Here is a 16,502-nt window from a genome sequence, read left to right as displayed (position 1 = left end):
TCGAAGGTCAGCGATGTCCTGATGCGCCCTTGAGGGGATGAGGGGACATGCTGCTAAAGTAGATGGATCCATCTGGTCGAGGACCCAGAGAAAGAGAAAGCAGCAGAGCTGATCTGAAGGCCCCAGAATAGGCTTGGAGCGCCCAGAGGTTAGTTCAGGCCTCTTGTCCTCGGTTGACAGAACCTCCAGAGGATCGCAGGGAAGGAGGAGGGTGCTAAGCCGACAAGGGCTCCTCCCCCTCAAGAGTATTAGGTGGGTTAGAGGATCCTGGATTGGGGATAACAAACCCCTTGTCCTGGCTGGATGGGGCAGGGGGTCCCCGGTGGGGGACAGCTGTTTTAAACCAGGTCAGAGAAGCCGGTCGGAGTAGCCGGAATCACTTCGGTTCCCACAACGGGCTGCTTGAAGTTGCCATCCTCTGAGCCCACCTCCACGGAGGAAAAGCGGAGGGAGACTGAGATAACAGGCCGGGGATGCTGTCTTGGAGCCTTAAGGACAAGCGATTGAACAGGAGTGGCTTGAACCAGCTCACCGAGGAGGGATGGTCAGGGGTAAGACCCTCATCCTGAACATCTCTCCCACCGTGAACATTTCCAACCGGGGTGCACTGCAATGAGATGGCCCCAGTTCGAATTCTTCCTCCTCCCTGAATTGATCTAGTTACCTTCCTCGTCCCCCTGTTCTCTTTCTGGAGGACAGACCCTCTGTAAGGTACCTGACCGTGGTAGAATCCGATCCGAGCGGGGACCTGACCAATGGCGACTCGTGTTCGGGAGTCATCGGGAGGAAGCCGGGTAAGGAAATCTGTTGGAGACCTTCTACAACTCCCTGGCGGATAGCCAGCTCCATCCATGAGTTCATTCTCGATTATATCTGGCTCCTCTTGGCACAGATCCGCGGTCATGAAGTAAGTGTGGCTTCGAGTGCCCATCTGGTCGGTGGACCAGGGCCTGCTGTCCCTGGGGAGAGCTGCACCTGAGGAGGGAAGAATAAACTGGAAAGAACGGTGAGGAGGGGGCTGGGGGCACCAAGGGAGACCCCCTGGATCGCCTGAGGAGTTCCCTCTCCAATGCTTATGATGCCTTAAGGCATCTCATACAGTCATCGTGCTTATGTATTACATTGCAGTGCTTTAGAACTCTCTGTGAGCAGTTGACAGAGTCAGCATATTGCCCTCAACAATCTGGGTCCTCCCTCTACCCATCTTGGGAGGATGGGTCAGTCTCGAGCCCAGTGGACCCCGAGCTGCCAAGCTGCAGGCAGCTGGCTGTAGAGTAGCTTTGGAGTGTTGCCCTGACATCACTGTGTCACTGGGGCTCCTCAGAGGCCTTTGAAGTTTCCTTAGCCTGGCTGTGCAAAAGGTGAGACTTACTTGGCCCTCAAGGGGGGCCTTAGTTGTCATCTGCCATTTTAAAAGGTAAAGATCATATAGAAGAATAATAGAGGCGGTTGGCTCGCCTAGGATTCAGCCTATAACAGAAGGCTGGATATCCTTTTGGCTGGTCCGCATCCCCCTTTGGAATTTGATGTAAAATATATATATATATATATATATATATATATATATATATATATATATATATATATATATACGATATTGTTATTATGATTATGACAGGGCTTTCCCATGTATTAGATTCCATTCTGTTTCATTGCATATGCTTAGCATGATAGAAGTACAGAGTCATTTGCCATTGTACTATTAACAATGCTCTGAGCATTGTTTATCAGTATGAAAATATACATAAATATGTATAAACAAGGTATATATTCACATATTATTGTTTATTTTGTTTTGCTTTTTATTTTTTATTCTTAGTTTCATTTTTTATTTTATTTCTTATTTTTTATTTCTTGTTTTTGTCACATGAAATCTGATCTCAATCTGTGCAACCCAGGCAACTTATCCAATTAGTCAAATGAACGCCTGAGGCCTCTTTAGGCACTGGGTTGGAGAGGTGAGGCCTCCAGCAGCTTTGCTCCCAGGACACAACCAGGAGTACCAAGGGTGCTGCTCTACTTCGCTCTGAGCGCTGCTGCGGAATAGCCAACGATATCAAGAGAAATAGAGGCTCTGAACAAGCTGGGGAAGCCTGTAAGGCGAGCTAGAAACATTCGCAGCGGTCATTGTAATGGAGATCAGAGAACTGATTAGCTCCCGACCACGAGGCAGCGCTCAAAAAGGCGGCTGCCTATCAGTCGAACGTCGGGGCTGCTCAGGGCGGAATTACACCCCTCCGGCAAGGCTAGGAGGCTGATAGGGGCGGGGCGGCGTTCGTGTGGGGGGAAGAACCAGCAGCGCTTTAAAATGCAAGCAGTTAGAGCCACTAACAAAGAGCGGCTGGAAGCGGCAGGAGTTGAGATCGAGGCTGGGGTGGGGTGGGGGGTGTAGCGCGAAAGCGCTCAATACCGCCCGTTTTACTCCCCCCTGAGGGGGCAAGGAACACTCTCCCTTCTCTAGAGACACAGCCAGATGCCCAGAGGCTAAGGAAAAAACAATTTAAGGCAAACCTTAAGCAAAAATGCGAAGTCCTGAAACGGCCAAGGAGGGATAAACAACGCAGCCTAGCTTTCACAGGGCTGAGCAGAAACTGGGGGAAACGCCTGGATGAAGCCACGTGATGGAGGGAGGGGCGTTCCTCAATAGTTAAACTCAGCCTACAATCAACACAGACTGAAGCATTTCCCACTCTCTGGATGATCCGAGCAGCTCGAAGGAGAATCTGGCTGGCCCCTTGACTTTGCTTGTCAGAAGATTGCAAAAGAGGATCACGTGACCTCCGGACATTGCACCAGTCATAAACATGAGTCAGTTGCCAAGCATCTGAAATTTGATCACATGACCATGGGGATGCTGCAACAGTCCTAAGTGTGAAAAATGGTCTTAAGTCACTTTTTTCAGTGCCATTGTAACTTTGAACAGTCACTAAATGATTTGTTGTATGTCAAGGACTACCTGTACTGCATATAACAACATGCTTCAGTGTATCCTCACTACCTAATTGCTAGGCCTTGTTTGGTTTAGTCCTCTTCATGTTTGCTTTCTTTTCTACTTATTTTTCAAATAATTAATGTTCATATAAACTATTTATGGATTAATTTGAAGTGTGGTATTTTTCTCATTTGGCATTTTAAACAAGATGCATTGTATTCTACCATCAATGAACACATTGATAATATTATCTTATTTCTTCTAGCATTTCTTCTAGCAACATCATAAAATGTTGTTTTAGAAGTAATACAGAAACTAAAAGTAGACTTCCAGGATAACCTGACATGGCAATCAAGCCTTCCCCAATCAGATTTTTAGGAACATAATTGCCAGAAGTCCTAGCCATAGAAAGACGGAGATCTTTAAGTTGTCCCAAGCAATGTCCCTCACATCTATTTCAGTTATTTCAGGAAAAAATAAATAAATTTAGCCATGAAGACTTATGAATTTTCCACAATGAACTTTTATCCATACTTGCTATTCACTTAATAAGAGCTATGTTGCATAATCATCATTTGTACAAACAGACCCCTATGCTTGCTGAGTTATTCACTTATATATTAAGAAAGTCCCATTATTTTTCAATCAAGGCTTGAACAACACTACAACTTCACAAAACATCTATTTCAGAAGCAGAATATAATGAATACTAATTCTATGGGAACCTTGGCAGTTGCTTTCATGCTCTGCTTGTAAGCTTCCTGAAAAATATATTTGGCCACTGTGGGAAACAGGATGCTAGATTATATGGTCTTTGATCTGATTCATAGGGTAGCACTTCTTAATTATTTGTATTTGTGATGTTAAGTCTATCATAAAATTTAAATTGTTGAACTTCACTGTTAACATTAAATTGCTTATCAGCATTTAGTGTGAGCTGCTTTTAAGTTAACACCAAGTCAATCTTTAAAAGTTCCATATGCTTTAATGACTTGGGTTGTGGAAGTAGAAATCAGATGTTGCCAATATCTATGCTAAGTAAGTTATTTAACTTGTCTTAATAAGCAACCAACTAATAACTGCTTTTTGGAAATGAAAGCAGAAAATAAACCAGAATTATACACCTTTAGTTTTTAAATGTCCTACATTTGAACCTACCCTTATTTACCTCTCCCTCAAGTGCTGGATTTAAAAAGAATTTTCTAGCAATGATCTAATAAAATGTTATTTAGAAGATACTTCCTTTTCTGAACACCAGAACTCTGGTTTTTATAATAAGAACTATTTAAGAATAATGCAAGCTAAGATAATATACTTCACATAATACCCATGAAAATAAATAACATCATTGGTGACATTCATCTTGCCTGAGCTGAAAGTCTTTGGGAATTTTTGTTTATGTATTTATGTGTTTCTTGCTTTTATTATTTTTGCAAATACCTCAAGGCAGTGAACATATCCAATGCATCTTCCTTCTCTTATTTCCCCAATACCATTCTGAAACTAATCATAATGTTAAGAAGTTTGAGAATCAAGTGGTTAACAATATTTGTATTAAAAAAATCACAAACTGAAAGTCCATTTTTTCCAAGCTGATTAGGAGATGGAATTAACCCTTGCCTGGACTCTCACAGCCACACAATGGAGAAAGCAGAGGAAGAGGGCTGCATTAGTGAAAAGCAGTTTTTTCTTCTCACCCTCATCCAAGATAATGATTCACATATAGTAAAAACATAACTGTAGCTCAAGCTGTACAATTAATTTCAATTTAAAGCAAATCAAAAACAAGTCTGTAATACAGCAAGAACATAAGATATACTTTCTTAACTAATAAATTACACATTTATTCCATGCTTTTATAATGAAAGAAAATATTAATTCTTTAATGCTTGTAAAAACTAAACTGGATTATTATACCTAATGAGATAGCAATAACAATAGAGTTATATATACCACTCCATAATGTGTTACAGCACTCTCTGAACAGTTTACAACATCAGCATATTGCCCACAATAATCTGGGTCTTCATTTTACTAACCTCAGAAGGATAGAAGGCTACGTCAACCTTGAGTCAGTCAGGATTGAACTGGCTGTGGGCAGAGTTTGCCTGCAACACTTGTGTGCCATTACAGATACATGAACATTTAATTTTTCTTATTATTTTAAAAATCTCTTCACAGCTATTTGCAACAGCTTCTAAAACTAAGTTTCAAGAATAAATTAAGAACAGTATAGAAAGACCAATTTCTGATTTATGTTATGCCTTCTGCCCACTTTTTTTCAAGCTAAACAAAAACAAATGTGTTTTAAGGTACAATCCAATACTTTTCCACTTGGAGATAAACTGCTTGCCACACTTAAATGCAATTCCATTCCTTTAATGAATATCACCTTGAACAGAAACCACTGTTTACAGAAACATAATTAACTGAAACAACTCTTACAAGTTTATAGCACATATTTTAGCTTACTAAACCTACAACTCAGGAAGTATACAAACAGTAATTTTAGAAAGCACTCAATATACACCCACCTCAACTTATTAACTATGGCATCTGGAATTATATAGTCATGTCAGCTTTTTTTTAAAACAAGCATGACAATCTGCAGCAATCTCTCTCTAATAAGATGTTAGCTGAAAACTGGGTTCAGATCTGCTATTTCTGTTCCAAAAGGCCCTCAAAACAAATTCTGAGTGGAATAGTAAATGACCTACCACACGGTAAGTGAAGCTAAAAAGAACTCTTCAAGTTTAAAAGCAGCTTGGCCCTAGAATGAATCACCAAGAGAAGCTATGAGATATCCATTATTATTTGAAAGAAATTTTGAAAAACATTTATAAATGGATCTTTTAAGTACAGAATGTCCTGAACTTGAAAAAATAGTTGATAAATTATCAGAGAAGCTATGAAAGGACTATCCAACCTACATAATTACCAAATTTATAGCTCTGGAAGTTCCCAATCCCACCTTGCATCAGATTTAGGATAGCATGTTCTGACTCATCCCAATTCTGGAGCATGAACTCAGAAAAACAGAGTTCTAATACTTATGTATGAGAAAAATATGCCTAAGGGTACCTTTAATTTGGTTTAATAATCAGAATAAACACATTGTAGGAAACGTGTATCATTATGAAGAAATGAAGAGTGTCCAAATTCCATATGTGAATGTGGATTTAGTATTGCCTTCTAACCCTAATAATCTGTTTAGATCACTTTTACAGCAGTCTCAAACTTCCAATATTCCTTTGCAACTGGAATCTAACAGAGGCTTCCTATCTTTGATCACTATCAAACATTCACCTTTATTAGAAAGACCAAAATGAAATGGGAAAAAGTAATATTCTTATAAAGCCAAAAGATAGAAATATAGATAGCTGTAAATAAAATATTTTACAAGTTTACGGCAAAACAATTTGATTAAGAAATACTCTACGAGAACATGAAAAAGGGAACTATGTGTAAACAGTATTAAAACTGAAATACTGTCTTTAAAATATTAAACATTAAAATATTTGCATGTTGCAAAGAGAATTAATATGAAAAAGAGGCATAGATCATTTTATAAGCAAACTAAAAGAAGGTTCAAAAATCACTTAGTCATTCACAAAAGGAGTACAATCTCACATAAATTCACTCAAGAAGACTGTAGATGAAAATTGTATGCAGTTGTAATAGAAGCCAAATACATTCAACTCTTTCTCTCTGTCATAGTTTCACTACATGTTTAAAAACTGTAACTGGGCCTGCACAATGTGATATGATTTGACAACAGATCTGTAGAGTATTAAAAGTACATGTTAGGGGAAAAGCTTAGCAAAACAAAAAATGAATTGAAAATAGACCCAATTAGACATCAGCCCACTTCAAGGGAATCTAAAATAACTTTGAATTCCTACATCATGCTGCAGGTCCAGGTTTTATAAGCCAGAGCATAGCCCTAATTATCAATTAAAATTCTGCACCTGCCATAGGTCTATGGCAAATAACAGAGCAGGCAAATCATTCACAAGAACATTTTATTTACAGCAGAACCATTTATTCAGTGATGAAAGTATCTTACTTGCCCACTTCTTTGCCCACACACATAAAACTGGGAAGTGGGAAGGCCTTCAAAATGGCCAGATCAAGCCTTCAAGAGAATACCACAGACTTGGAGTTTCAAATAGCAGCATTTCACTTGCAGAGTTACCACAAATAATAGCACCCATCTGAATGTCTTAACACAAGCTGTAGTTTTAAGTATGTAAATAAATCACCAGCACACTGTAACCGATTGAAATTTGGAGATAGAGGTCAAAATCTCAAATAACTAGGGCATTAAAATATTGACCAAAGTTTAAAGAAATCAGAAGAAAACAAACAATGTTATATTAAAAGCAATACACAATATGAGGTTAAGATGTAGAACTTTCTTTGGACTGAGAGTCACATTAGTTTTTGAATAGTGTTCTGAAGTATATACTCTAAAAAGGAAAAGAGTCAAGAATATAATTACTGAAGTATACTTCTATAATTAAATTAAGAACTGTTTAATTAAAAGGCTTAGTTTTTCTCCATCTTAATCTTAATCTCCTATAAAATAATTTGATTTTCTTATCTAGCACAAGGAGGGTGGAAAAATACATTTGTTTCTAATTCATTTCTAGTGTCTGCAGTGGAGACAAGGGGAACAGCAGTGACAACCTTAACCTAGATTAAGATTGTTGTCATTCTCCCATTACCCAAAGTAATCAAGTCTTTATTTCCTCGTTCTTTATATGGTGAGATCTATCCTCCCTCTGGGATAGCCAAACCAAAAACTGACATGTTTTAGTTATTTTCTTAGAAATGCATCTATTTATGTTGGCTTCCCAGCCACAATGTTTTACTTAATATTAACTGTTTTAACATTTCTGTAAAATGAGATGTACTGCCAGTATCCAACATTTTCTCAAAGCTCTACAATAGAACTTTCCCAATGTTATTTAAATGATTACCTTTTTGCTTCTTCTAGATGGCATAAGTATTCATAAGCAATATTCTGTCGTCTCCTCTCATCCATCTCCTCTGCTGAAAGCCGTTCATCATCCACAATAGCTGTAATTAGAAAATCATGTCAAATTAAATGTAAAGAGGAGCGGTCATGGCATTATTTTTAGTAGGACAGAAGATGCTACAAATTAGCAATTGCTCATTATGAACTGAGCTGATTATTTAAAAGATAGATAAGTTCCATGTTTTATATTCCATATTTTTCGTAAACGTTTTGCATTTCTATTAAAGCAGAAATGCAAACAACAAAAAGCTTCTATTCATATTAATTACCAAAATATTAGGAGCATAAATTCTGAAATAGAAGAATTTAAGAAAAAGCAAAAGAGAACAATTTTGACTTATTTTATTCCAAATTAGATTAATCAGAGTTGCAAGGTATTTATTTCAGTAGTTTAAAACAACAAAAACAATGAAGCAATATTAAAAGCAGAAACCTCAACAGAATAAGATAACACAGCTGAAGCCTTCCCTTCCTATGGAAAAGTTTTTTTTCTTCCTTAAGTTTTATTCATGGCAAAAAGACCTAAATAACAAAATACAAACATCACCTATAATAAAATAATTAATATTACATAAATAATAGTCATAAGATCTGGTTCTCAGACATCTTTAGTTCTGGGTAGGTGGCACTGCTGCAGACAGATCTGTTCTGCAACTTGGGGATTCTCCTGGACTCGCAACTCCCATTCAAGAAGCAGGTGGCTGTTACAGCAAAGCAGCCTTGGCCAATTTCATAGTTGCACACCAGTTGTTACCTTTCTTGGATCAGGAATCCTTGCACTCAATTATTCAAGCTCTAGTCATCTCACATTTGGACTATTGCAATATACTCTATATGAGGCTACTCTCTTGAAGAACATTCAGAAGATACAACTGTGCAGAGCACAGCGGTTTTCAAGGTCCCAAGGGTGGCCCATGTATCATCCCTGCTCTCTGAGCTGCACTAGCTGCTAGTTTGATTCCGGGTGCAATTCAAGGTGTTGGTAATCATCTTTATAAAGCCCTTCATGGGCCCAGGCTACTTGAGAACCATCTCTTCCAAATGGGATTGCCTTCCCCACTCATGCTGGCAGGAGGTGGTATAGTATGCTTAAGCCACCATCAGCCACAGTATTCTGGCTGGTAGGGTCCAGGAATCCTTCTCTGCTATTGCTCCAGCCCTTTGGAACATCTTGCCTCCCAGAATGAGATTGGCTCCTATCTTCCTGACCTTCTTCAAGAGCTTAAAGACCAGGCTCTGTCAGTTGGTTCAGGGTTCCAGAGAGGGGGACCTTTACAATGGGGATGGTTGATTAATAAAAGATCCCACCTGTCATGCCCCTGTCAGAGTCTCTATTCGAGGAAGAAGATCAACAGGGAGTGGGGCTGACAGGGAGTGGGAGTGTGGCTCTGTTGGTTGTGGAGGAAACTGGGGAAGGGCAAAGTCTGGCTGGGCAGAGCAGGGGAGAGATAGAACAAGGGAGATGGAGTTCAAAGAAAGTCCCAGGCCCACCCCCCTCTTCATTCTAGGGCACGCAGAGAGAAACAGAGAAGAGAGCAATGTGGGTTCCGTGGCTTATGGGGGAGGAAAGGGCCCTGATTCCCTTCATTAGCCACACCCAAGAATGAGAGTTTAAAAGAGATGCAAGCTGAGTGCGGCGTCTTCTGGAAACAAACGTGAGCTTATTTTGTGTTGACTTTGGTTCCTGTATTCCTGGCAGCCTCCCAACCAGGTTAAATTACTGTCACTGCTCTGCCAGACTAATTACCTCATCTTGCCTTGATTGGATTTGTCGTTACAGTTTTTGTTGACCACATTTTGGACTTGATTCTCTGCAGCCAAAGGCTGTTCCTAGGAGTTTTTCTCCAGCCCAGAAAGTAACCAGAACATTGGGGGCAAGTGGGAGCTAATAAAGGGACTCCTATTGATTATCTGTGTTGCCTTTGTGCCACATACCACCTCTCCCCACTACTTACCCCATTCCCTCCTTCCTCATTATAGCTAGGGTTGTGTATTATATTTTTGTAGTATTTTATTTGTATAATTTTATATTTTTAATATTGTAAGCTACCTACATTTACCCTGTGGTAAGTTAAACAGCTAATTGTTTAAATAAACAAGAAAATAAATAAAGCATTTAAAACTGTAGGTTCTTGAAAAGTTGTGTCATGCCCCAGTTGGATTCTGATTCCGATGGAGAGGAACAGCTGACAGGGAGTGGGAGTGTGGCTCTGGTGGCTGTGGAGAAAACTGCAGAAGAGCACAAACCAACTGGGAATTCAGAGAAAGACCCACCCCCCTCTTCATCCTAGGGCACACAGGGAAGAACGGATAAGGGAGCAACGTGGTTTTCGGGGGAGGAAAGGGCCCTGATCCCCTTCATGGGCTGCAGCTGGGAAGACTGTTCAGAAGGGCAAACTGTGCATGGCAAACTTGCTGGAAGCAAAGCATGCATTATCTTTGTCAAGGCTTATCTGGGTTTTGGTGTCCTCCCAACTGTGTGTGCCTTGTTATCTTTTGGAAGTCTGCAAGTTATTATCCTAGTCTGTCGTGTTAATTACTTCAGTGTGGTTTGTGTTGGTTTTTTTTAATTTCTACTTTATCTGTATTTTGGATTCAGACTGCATTTCTTCCCTTTGTAGACTGTTTTTGGAAGAGTTTGATCTCCCGCCGAGGATAATTGGACATTGTGGGCCAAGTTGGAAGCATTAAAGGGAATTTATCTACTTTGGTGACTTTGTTATTTTTGTGCCATGCCCCGGGTCATCACAAGTTACTAAAGACCTTCTTTCTATAGTCACAGTTTGCCAGGGGCTCCCATTCCAGGTAAGGTGCAGGTGGCACAATAACTGAAGCTGGGCAAAGGTTACCTGGCCATTGCCTCTGCCTGCCTATCTAGCAGTAGCCATGGGGGGGAACCTCCTCAAATCACAAACTTGTCCTTCAGAGGAAATGCCATCCCATTCAGTTATAACTGGAGCTAACAATCCTACTCTGTAATGCTAGGGTTCAACCTCAGCGTTTTTTATCTTATCAGACCCCAACAGCTTTGGTTTTTACAGTATATTGTTTCTCAAGGTTGGCCTGGTAGAGAGGTAAAGCTGAACACTGTTATGCACTGAGGATAATACATTTCAAATCCCAGTTGACCTCTCTCGGCAATTTCATGTAAGAGTTCCACAGGGGTGACCTCCCCATTCCCCACACAGAACAGTCCACTCAAGAAGCAACAAAACCATTGAAACATACTCACTCCAAACCCTTGCAGATGGTCCAAAAATATCATGGTCAATAGTACTAAATACAGTTGAGCAATTACCAAGACCAGAATGGGCATTGGTAAATTTGCCTGAGAATGCCCTTTCTATCTATGCTGTTAAGAGAGCCTAGGATGGGTATGACTCCTGATGACATCATCAAGCTGGGTCCATCTAGTATGAAAGTAGCAGCCTGTGGGAGAAACCCCCCAGCTTTGGCGAAGATACTTGACAGACTTTAGGGTCTCTGAAAGGCAAAACAGAATCGTGAACCATAACATACCTCACCACAATCTGGATGCAAAAAGGGAGGGGCTGGGCTCTCTAGCAGCATAGATAGAAAGGGTGTTCTCAGGTAAATTTACCAATGCCCATTCTCCTCCATGCTGCTGTGAGAGCATAGGATGGGACATACCAAAGCCTTCATATCCTCGGGAGGGTCCTCATCCGGTCTCTCACTCTGAAGTAGGAACCACTCACTGAAGAACCCATCTGCCAAAAACCGCGCTTGTGGAGGCATAGGAATCCAGGTGGTAGTGTCTGATGAATGGAGACGGGGATGTCCATGTAGCTGCTCTGCAAATCTCCTCTAGGGGAGCCTGGTTGGCCCAGGCAGCCGAAGTTGCAACACTTCTAGTGGAGTGTACTGTCAAGCCGTGTGGTACTGGCAGAGCTTTGGCTTTGTAGGCCTGTGCGATGCAAGCCCTGATCCACCTGCTTAAGGTGGCAGGGGAGGCCTTGTTCCCTCAGTGGGAAGGGGAAAAGGATACAAACATGGCCTCTGTCTTCCTAAATGTTGAAGTGCACTTGATATAAATTCTAAGAGCCGTTCTAACATCTAAGGTGTGCCACTTGCGCTCTAAGGCATGGTGTGGATGGGAACAAGAATCAGGAACCACTATGTCTTGGGATCTGTGGAATAAAGAATTTATTTTGGGTACAAGGGTAGGGTCTAAACGAAGAACAACTCTATTGTCATGAAAAGTGCAGAGGTCCTGCCATATAGATAGAGCAGCCAACTCTGACACCTTTCTAGCTGAAGTGATGGCTATTAAGAAAACCACCTTGAAGGTCAAGAATTGAAGGGACACCTTTCTGAGGGGTTTGAAGGGAGGTTCTGTTAGGGCCATTCTGTTAGGATGGGAACCTGTGAACCACAGGAGGGCGGAGATTGGAAGCCCCTTTTAAGAATCTCTGAACTGAAGGAAGATGGGACAAGAAAGGAAAGGAATCCCAGGAGATGACTGAAGCAAGAGCCACTACTTGACAGTGTAAAGTGTTAGGAGCCAGACCTTTGTCAAGGCCATCCTGGAAGAAACGGAGGACCTGTGGGACCCCCGCTACTGTAGGAGAGAGACCTTCCCTGTGACACCAATGACAAAAAACCCTCCAGGTGGCATTGTACATACGCGTCGTAGAAGATTTACGAGATGCCTGGATAGTAAGGATGACCTGGTCTGGGAGATTGGCTTAACAGTTGCTGCTCAAGTACCACACAGTCAATTTGAACCACTGGGGATCCGGGTGGGGCAGTGCCCCCTGATGTAGTGATATCATGTGGTCTGGAATCCTCCAGGGAATGGCTACGGACAGGTTCACCAGATCTGCAAACCAGGGTCTCCTGGGCCAATGGGGGGCTAGGAGAATCAGCTCTGCCCAACATCTTTCAAATGACCGTCAGAATGATGGGAAGAGGGGGAAAGGCGTAAAGGAGACCAGTGGGCCATCTGCTCCGAAGTGCATTGGTCCCCTCCACTCCCTGACAAGGAAACCTGGTGAAAAATCTGTTTACTTGAGCGTTTTGGGGAGAGGCGAAGAAGTCTACCTCCGGGGTCCCGAACCTGAGGGAGAGATCCCTGAAAATGGACTGGGAACCACCATTCTGCATGATCAACTGGGCTCCTGCTCAGCCAATCTGCCTGGGAGTTGTCAACTCCCGAGATGTGGTCAGCTGTAATAGACAGCAGATGTCTCTCTGCCCACCTCCCCAACCTTTCGGCTTCCCTCATGAGGGCCCTGGACCTTGTGCTCCCCTGCCAGTTGATGTGCGCCTTTGCAGCCATGTTGCCTGTCAACACTAGCACATGGGACCCCACTATCCTCTCTGAAATGTTTCAGGACTAGATAAATGGCTCTGAGTTCTAGCCAGTTTGTGGGCCCAGTCCTGTCTAACCGGGACCAGATCCCTTGAGCTGTGAGACCCTCCATGTGGGCTTCCGAATCCAGGAGACTTGCATCAGTGGCAATGATCAGTCTGTCTGGTTCCTTGAATGGGAGACCTTTCGAAAGGGCTGGGGAAAGTCACCACTTGAAGGAACGGCGGACCTCTGGAGAAAGCAGGACCTTGGCAGATGTGTGGCTGGTTCCTGCTCATTGAAAGGGCAGCAGGAACCATTGTAGAGCCCATGAGTGTAGCCGTGCCCATGGAACGATGCCTATGCATGAGATAATTTTGCCCCAAAGTTTGGACAACAGTGACAGGGAGACAGTGTGCTGATGTTGGACCTGTCGAATGATCTCAATAAGACTCTGCCCTTGGGCTGGAGACAGAAAAACTTGTGTCGATGATGGCTCTCAGATGGAGCAATCTGGTTGTTGGGAAGAGATGGCTTTTCTTGGAGTTGATGGAAAAACCATGGTACTGGAGGCAACAGAGAGTGGTTTGAAGATCTTGATGGGCAGAGTGGGTGGAGGACGACAGAATCAAGATGTCATCCAAGTAGCATTGGATCCTCACTGGAACAGACTGGAGCGCAGCCACCAATGCCGCCAGTAACTTTGTGAAGTCTCTTGGGGCAGATGAGAGCCCGAAAAGAAGGGCTGATACTGGAAGTGGGAATTCTGGAAACAGAAATGGAGAAACTGGCAATGAGACCTTTTCTTGGGTATGTGGAGGTAAGCCTCTGTGAGATCAATGGAAGAGAGGAAACCACCCTCCCGAATGCTCTCCAGAATAGAATGCAGAGCCTGCATTTTGAAGCGCCTATATGGGATAAACTCATTCAGAAATTTTAGGTCGAGAATGGCTCGCCACCCCCACCCCTGAGGCCTTAGGGACCAGGAAAAGCCAAGAATAAAGCCTACGTCCACTTTGTAATTCAGGGACTGGTTGAATGGCCCTTATATCAATCAGGTGACTAACAGCCAATTCCATAAGTGCCCTTCGTGAACTGTCCCAGGAAATGGGGCAGAGTAGAAATTTTTCTGGGGTAGTAATAGAAATTCTAACTGTAACCCTGACCTTATTGTATTGAGTACCAAGGCATCTGTCATTGACTCCTCCCATCTGGAGGCAAAGGAGGCCAAACGACCTCCGATGGGAGGAGAGAACGAGAGATTATTTAAAGCAACAGAAAGAGTGACCCCCTCCCCCATGAAAGGGCCATTTACCCGCAGCTTGTTGTCTGCCGGTAGCCTCATGGCATTGATCTTGACACTGACAATACGCTCTCTGAGGTCTGGAGAAGTGAGAAGCATTTTCGGGCCTGAATGAGGGAAGCCGGTATGGGGTAGGACAGAAGTCTTCCTTCTTTCCCGTTGATGAAAGAACTTTCCTTCTGTCTTTTGTTTCAACAACAAATGGGTCAAGGGCATCTCCAAACATCTTCTCACTGGTACATGGGGCAGAAGCTAGTTTCCACTTTCAGCAAGGCTCCACTTGCCAATTTCATAGCCATAGCAGTCTCCTAGCTGCCACTGATGATGCCATGGCCCTGGAAGAGAACTTGGCGGCATTGAGGGTGGCGTCCGCCTCAATAAGATCATAGCAGCAGCAGAGGCCTTGATGCGATCTACAGTCTGATGGAGGTATGTGGCCTTGAAGTTGGCATAGCCAGCAGATGGAAGACCTTGTAAAAAATGATGCAGCAGTCGAGTCTTGGATGGCCCAAGCCGAGGCTTGATGGTTAAGCTTCAGTGTTTGTTTGGAGCATTTGTCCTCTGCCTTTAATATGTCTTCAGCCTCAGTTGGAGTTCTTGAGGAGGAGGAGGCCACAACTGGGGCGACCAGTGGGGGAACTGCCAGAGCCATAGCTAAGGAAGGACCCACATTGTAGAACTGCCTATCTTGGGACGATGGGCGGGGGCCTGCAATGGGGAAGGCAAATTGTTCCTTGACTAAGTCAAGAAAGATGATGGGAGAAGGAAGGACGTCCGAATGAACAATGGGTTTGGAGAAGAGGAAATCCCCATGCCCCGATTGTACCACTTGAGGCTTGGGGGCAATTTCCTCCGCTGACAACTGGGCTGTTACCAGTGCCTTGTGTAGGAGAGGCTTGAATAAAGTGGATTTGAATACAGAAGCTGAAGGAGGCTGATCAGGCCTCAGATCTTCCTCTTCCTCTGAGAGGTTGGGGTCCCAGATTTCTCCCTCTTCCAGATCAGAATCAGGGGAGGGGATGCATTCAGATGATTACTCATACTCTCCCTGAGTGAGATGGGCCCTTTGTACTACACGGCGAGGTAGTCCCCTTTGGGAAAGGAAGGTGAGGTCTGTCTGAAAGCCTGAAGATGTGTTGAAGCCCTTCTGCCAGCCCTTCTCCTGGCTAAGGAAACTACTTCATTAATGTCAGAAGATCTGCCACTCAGTGGAGGATCCAGGGGCCGAAGACCTGCTGTTGTTGGAGTAAAAGTGGCCTCTGGTCTTGATCAAGAGCTGCTTTGGGCCACGGATGGGATAGATGAAGAAGAAAGATCCCAAGGAGTCTGGGCGAAGTTGGGACCTGACCTGCTCAAGTCTTGAGGTCCTGGTTGGATTTCAGGTCACTCTGGGACCAGGATTGGAGGTGGCTAAGAAGAGCTGAGGTATCTTCCCTCTTCCCAGAAGTAGCTGGCTGAACAACTAGAGGATTGGCTGGTTGGGAAGCCTGTTGTAGCTGACCCCTCATTTGCTCAATAGTTTTGTTGAACTGCCTTTCTAAGGCTGCATATGCCTTTGTTTCTCTGCCTTTAATTCAGCCTGAGATGTTTTCTTAGGGCCCAAAGCTTTTGCCCTAATCTTGGCCGCCAGCTCCCTTTGAACAGACTAGGAATGTTGTTACCTTCTTTCTTTTGCCAGCTTGGGGACTTTGAGAGATCAGGCCTGAAAACTCTGTGTGGGCCTTGTCTTGATCCACAGTATGCATAAACAGACACAAAGGTGCTGGAAGCGATCCTCACTATGTGTTGTCTATGCAGTAGCCTGAATAAGAGCTTATGAATAGTAGAAGCTGGCCTTTGGGAGCTGATGCCACCTAAAATGGCCACTTGCTACTTTCTTTAGAAGAAGCAGCTTTCAAAATGGCCACTCACCACG

At 43.1% G+C, this 16,502-nt stretch overlaps 1 protein-coding gene across 2 annotated transcripts in view; it reads right to left on the bottom strand.

The window, feature by feature from the left end:
- Window positions 1-16,502, bottom strand: part of IQGAP2 (IQ motif containing GTPase activating protein 2) — a 137,183-nt gene that overhangs the window by 92,679 nt on the left and 28,002 nt on the right. For both annotated transcript variants that reach the window (XM_026717844.2, XM_026717854.2), the window contains exon 2: window positions 7,915-8,014. In XM_026717844.2, the coding sequence (XP_026573629.1) occupies window positions 7,915-8,014 (100 nt within the window). The remainder of the gene's footprint in view (window positions 1-7,914; window positions 8,015-16,502) is intronic.

The sequence above is a fragment of the Pseudonaja textilis genome, chromosome 2, assembly GCF_049901715.1.
Source record: "Pseudonaja textilis isolate UNSWEBS1 chromosome 2, rPseTex1.2, whole genome shotgun sequence".
NCBI classification, from domain to species: Eukaryota; Metazoa; Chordata; class Lepidosauria; order Squamata; family Elapidae; genus Pseudonaja; species Pseudonaja textilis.
This window is presented reverse-complemented; position numbering and strand designations above follow the sequence as displayed.